Raw genomic sequence first — 6000 nt, 5'->3', positions numbered from 1 at the left:
TGCTGTTGTGAATAATTAAGCGAAGCGTCTTCTCATAGGATAAGAACAAGCAGTCTCATTAATAATTTAATAGACTCCAACGCGTCATCGATGTACTATAGTCCATTGCCACATTACAAATTGTGACGTCGACACGATGTCGATTTTAAACCCGGAAGATGAAAATAGCGCAAAAAAGCTTAAAATTAACCAGTTTTCTCTAACAGGGCAAATTATCGGATGCTAACATTGTCTTCTATGATGTGCAACACAAACACCTCTGCTAAAATCTCAGAAAAAGTAGTCTGGGGTTTCATGACCCTTTAAGGTCAATAAAAAGCAGAAACGTTTGGACTGATGAAACGTGAAGACAATACATGCACGATCATGACAATATATAGGTGTATGTGTCTTTTTCAAGTTATCTCCAGGTAATAAATAAAGTATATGAATAATGCAGTGCTAACTGACTTTGCATTTTTTACAGTATAGAAACTATTCTGCCTTATTCTTTGACTGAAAATAGGAAAAAGTGTTTGTAGTATATAAACAAATTATAAAATTGTCATTAGGAAAATATAAGAAAAATATTATAGAATACAAATTATTGGTTATTATCCAGCAGCGTATTTGATTTCTTAGCCAATTAAAAGTAAGAAATTATAATAAAAAACAAAACTTGTCAATTAAAAAAAAAATTCCATTTGACATTTCTGTCCCCGTCACTTCTGAAATGATGGCTACACCTCTGCCTGAGGGTGAGTACATTTTCAGCAAATTTATTAATTTCTCTGTGAACTATTGTGAACTACTGTGAGCTTTTATTAATCTGCAGAATAATTTTCATCTGTTATTATTGCATTCTCACAGGTAATATAGTTAACATGAAGTGAACTCTGCTTCTAAAGACAAGAACAACTTGCACAGCGAAGACATTAAGTGGCATAGTTTTAAATAGATGCAGATGGGCCTCAACAACGGTGCAATCAGCAAACATCATTACATAAAAAGATGAGCTCTTAACGTCAACACACAACTAATGAACAGTGACAACAAAACAACAACAGCATGAATTAAGCAAAACAACAATTCTATTGCAGTCACAGCATACTTTACTCATGCTGCAGCGTGTGTTTGGGGCTCACAAACCTTTAACATATCAGCAACATTCTCTAACATGAAACTGTTTGTCCACTGAACTCTTTTAGCCCAATTTGGAAAGTTTTCTACGTTTATGCCTTATAAAATGCCAGTTTGACATTGAGAGTTGAACTGTTCTGTTTAGAAGCACACCTCCATCAGAGTGTTTATATGTGAGGTAGTGGAAACTCTCACGTGCATGTTAAATACTGGCACCTTTGACGAAGGAGAAAAAAAGATACATTGAGCGAAGGAGAGAAAGAAATGGAGAAAGGGAAACTGAAATAGAAAGAGCTCTTGACCCCCTGTTACCGTCAACTTTGATTTGAACATCCTTTGAACTTCCATTTCAAAGTGTTTTAGCATCCAAGCCCAGACCCTTCTGAAAACATGTCTTTTTGGAAGCAGATGAAACTCCACTGATATGCTTAATCTACATATTACACAATCTGTCCAATAAAAACATTACTGTTATCGAGATGAATGGAGCGCATTATACTGGATGTCATCCATCAGGTCAATCTCCCATTAAACATCTAGTAAGAATTCAGAACACCCTTGCATCTACTTAACAACCCACTAGAAACTGCACAGCAATAGCCTATGCTAAAAAGCACTCAGAGTACCTTAGCAACCACATAACAACACCCTAGCAACCATGCAGAACTTGCATTTGTGACGTTTCACAGACAAGCACCATTCACATTTTTTATGTATAAATGTAGTTGCATCTTGCTGTTCCAGCGATTATAGGGAAAAGGAAAGAACCTGTAATTTGGCTCAGTGAAAAGGAGTAAAACATATCATTATGACAGCTTCCTAAGTATACCAAAAGAAAAAAAGTTTTTAGTCATTTTATCTCAACTTCAAATTTTTATCAGTTTTAGTTTTAGTTAACAATAACAACATTGGTGTTTCATCTGGCAGTTATTATTTCCTATTTGAAACTTTATCCCACAATCAGTTTTTTACTTTTTCTTCTTTTGTGAGCTGTAAATTATGGAAGCCCGTTTCCGCCACTGAATAAAAAATAAAAGAGGTAATTGCGACTTTTTATCTCACAATTCTGAGAAAAAAATTCAGAATTGCGAGAAAAAAAGTCAGAATTGCGAGATATAAACTCGCAATTGCGAGAAAAAAAGTCAGAATTGTGAGATATAAACTCGCAATTCTGAGAGCATATCAGTCTTTTTTCCCCCCTCAAAATTGGACTTTAACCCGCAATTGCGAGTTTATATCACTCAATTCTGACTTTATAACTCGCAATTGCGAGTTTATATCTCACAATTCTGTGAAAAAAAGTCAGAATTGTGAGATAGAAAGTCACAATTACCTTTTTTAAATTTTTTATTCAGTGGCGGAAACGGCCTTCCATAGTAAATGGCTTCCATAAACATGAGTTCTGTGGCAAAAAAAAACAAAAAAATTTGTTCCCCTACATGTAGTAGATGTTCTCATGGTCCAAATAAGGGAATACAATAATTACTCAAATCAATATTTAATGTTAATTTATTTAGTTTTTTGGAAACTAGATTTTTTTTTTTTTTTGACGATTCGTTTTTTTATGATTCTTTGATGAACAGAAGGTTCAAAAGAACAGCATTTATTTGAAATATAAATCTTTATAGATTTTTCAGGGCTGGCCTGTCTTACTAATAAATCAAACAGCTTTTCTCCTCTGGGGGACTTGAGAAGCCTTTATAGGCCTTCTTTTCTCAAAAAACTCCCATACAACCATACAGAGTCCAGAGAAAAGCTCTGGCACAACATCAAAGTTGAGCACGTGTCTCCTTCATCTCAGGGGGAGATCAGCACATGGAGCAGCGATGTGAGCGTAGTAATGAGATACAGCCCCCTTTCACTTATTGGTGTAAAACAAAGCCATAAAAAACTTGTGTAGGCTTTGGCACTCGTCGCGACTGCTTGGAGATAGATAGAGTGAATGAAATGAAAGCTGTGACATTGTGAGACATTTCAGCCAAACTGTAGCTGTAAAGGGTTTCCACACCTTTTCACCACTGCATTTCCATAACCTTTCTAGCTGTTTGTGATCAGATTTTTTTTGTTCAGCCAAACTGTAGCTGTAAAGGGTTTCCACACCTTTTCACCAATGCATTTCCATAACCTTTCTAGCTGTTTGTGATCAGATTTTTTTTGTAAAAAAAAAAAAACTCATTATTTAACTAATTTCATAGAGATTGCACTCAAATGGAGCAGCTGATGCAATATTTTCAAGCTAACTGCAACTAGAAAACATATATTCACAATAGAAGTTTCCATTTTATTACTTTTCCAGACCCAACTCGCTTTTATTCCCCAAAATTTTCCACAACCGTGGGAACATTGGCTGAACTTCATTTTATTTGATTCTATGGACAGTAACGTTTCACAAGAACTTATTTGAGACTAAATTGGAGGATATGCTGTTTTTCAGTCAGCTGCGGTTTGTTTCTTCTACAAAAGCTTTGTGTTGCTGGTCTTGTGGGCGGTTCCTGCGGGATTGGTAAACATTTGCGACTGCGGGCCCATGTAAACTTTGAGACGGTCAACGGTCACAAAACAGAAACTGAGAGTTTTTTTTGTTTTTTTTTTAGCAAGAGACGACACCAGATCTTGTAGACATTGTTTTATTTCAAGTGATATTCGACAAGCAATCATCAAATCAACATATAAAAACATCTGCACCATTTCTTGTCAAGCTTATGCCATGGCGCTTTAAAATAAATACTTCTCAAGAGGAAATAATACAGACATAATATGCCAAATCCAAACCAGACAAAAACAAAACGACCGAGCAAATGCCACAGAGGAGAAACATAAAAAGGGTCCATAAAACGTCAACGTACAGCCCCCGAAACTCATCGCCAAAAAAAGTGTTGTAGAAAACATCTGAAGTACTTTGTAAAATACAGAATCTTAGCAAAAAATGTCTTTTGTTTTTTCTTTTTCCAGGTTTTCTTAAAATCCTTGCAAAATATTAGCTGGTATCGTAGCGAGATTAAATGTGAAGAAGAATGTGCTTTTGCATTTTTTTTATTAGTGTTCACATATAATATATAATAAGTATCGACAAAGTCCTCCACTGGTCTGTATGGAGCAATGGCAGCCATATTGCACAAGGCTCATCTTCCTCAGGCACATGGAAGAACTCTCTTCTCATTCACATGCTGCTCTAACAGGCAACCATGGCTACCAGCGCCGCTCGAATATGACGCCCTCGCACTCAACACGCTTTCCGGGCGGCCGTTACGAGTGCCCTCACCTTTCTATTCATCATCTGCCAGAGTAAGACAACGAACAGAAAGAACCAACTGAGCATGTGAGTCCAGAGTTCATATTCGAAACCACCCTCCATTTATGACACAAATAGTTTGCTCACATTTATTTTTTTCACGTATTAAAAAAATTTGGTTCCTTTCGCTCGTCTGTCCGTCACAACGCAACAAGCCCTCACACGCTGGTTAAGAATACAGGTTACAGTACAAAAAAAAAACTGGTCCGCGTCGTAGATCCTCACAGACTGAATGTAAACAACCTCTCGCATGGCTCGCATGGCTTCAAAAATGTGTCGTTTTCCATCGTACAGTAACGAAAAAGCTTTAGCACCTCGGAATCGGTCCTAATGTTGACTTATCAAATACTACAATGCACCGAACAAGTCTCGAACCGCTAGAGCGAGTTAAGCTACATTTAGTTCACAGCCGTTGTTGTTAGTTTACGTAAAACGAGTTAAACCGGAAAAGGTTTCTTTTCAAGGACCGATGCGGGGCGAAAGCGTGTACACAAAAGGGTAAAAAGAGGTTTAGTGTGTGTAGTTCGCCGAATGCCAGAGAGCTCCGAAGAACATTCTCAAAGTGCAAAGCTTACGAATAGCCTTTCGCAGTCCACTTCCATCGTTTACTTGACATCTGTGAGAGAAATAACATAAATCGCGCTTTAAAAATAACATTTAAATGAAATGTTCTAGGCACTACTGAATGTCCAAAGGCGTTGCTGTAGATTGAGGAAGAGAGTGTTGGAAAGCAAATCCAAAAGTGATGACTTTGCGAAAACACTTCTACATGGGTCCCAGTCGAATAACCAGACAGACGAGCTCTGAGTCTTTCGGCAGAGTTTCTGACAGGAAAAAGGGTCCACAAAGACGTACGTCAAGACAAATCGTCACTCGCACAGACTCAGGCCATGATTTTTTGCGGGATCTCTATGGAAGCTTTGAGGAAGATGGAGTTGTCGCGGATGTAGTTCCTCTTCTTGATCTCCTCGTGCGAGATGAACTTGGGATAGCCGAAGCCCAGCGTGCTCTCGTCCAGCGAGTTTCGGCTGCTACACGGTTTCTGGAAGTTCTTCCAGTTGGGATCAGGGTTGAAGGTCTCCGTGATATGCTGAGGTTTGGACAGCGACGGGTCGCTCTGGTCCAAAATGGAGAAGGTGACTTTGTAGGAGAAGGGCCACTCCAGCAGGCTGTCGTACTCGCCGGGCAGCACGCGGATGTAGATGGACAGATGCGAGCCTTCGCCGCTGCCGTTGCCGTTCACGAAGGCGGACACCTGGAGCTTGTAGCCATAGCGGTGCGTGTAGAAGGGCGGGCTGAAGAACTCGTGGTTGTTGCGCAGTTTGGCCTCCTGCAGCTTGCGCGAGTAGTCTGTGAGTTTCCAGATGAGAACGCCATCGTGACTCACAGACAGCTCCTCCATTTCACGTCTCAGCTCCATGATTTCCTGCCGCTGCCGTCCCACCAGATTACACATCATGGTCAGGTGGGACTTTGTGCTCTCTTCCAGGTGTCGTCCAATTGCCATCTTTGGGCACTAGAAACCAGAGCACAGAAGCACAGTGTGAATTCACTTGCCGTTTTTTTATTTGCATGATGCTATTAGCATA

The 6000-nt window shown here is 39.1% G+C and overlaps 1 protein-coding gene across 1 annotated transcript in view; it reads right to left on the bottom strand.

Moving 5' to 3' along the window:
• Nucleotides 1-3739: 3739 nt before the first annotated feature.
• The window catches only part of LOC107672397 (TNF receptor-associated factor 4-like), a 43398-nt gene continuing 41137 nt past the window's right edge, over nucleotides 3740-6000 (bottom strand). The window contains exon 7 of the mRNA XM_016465557.1: nucleotides 3740-5927. Coding sequence (XP_016321043.1) covers nucleotides 5295-5927 — 633 coding nt within the window. The 3' untranslated portion in view covers nucleotides 3740-5294. The remainder of the gene's footprint in view (nucleotides 5928-6000) is intronic.

The sequence above is a fragment of the Sinocyclocheilus anshuiensis genome, unplaced genomic scaffold, assembly GCF_001515605.1.
Source record: "Sinocyclocheilus anshuiensis isolate Anshui unplaced genomic scaffold, SAMN03320099.WGS_v1.1 scaffold144, whole genome shotgun sequence".
In the NCBI taxonomy this organism is placed as follows: Eukaryota; Metazoa; Chordata; class Actinopteri; order Cypriniformes; family Cyprinidae; genus Sinocyclocheilus; species Sinocyclocheilus anshuiensis.
The sequence above is the reverse complement of the archived record's forward strand: the minus strand, read 5'-3'. Positions and strand labels throughout refer to the sequence as shown.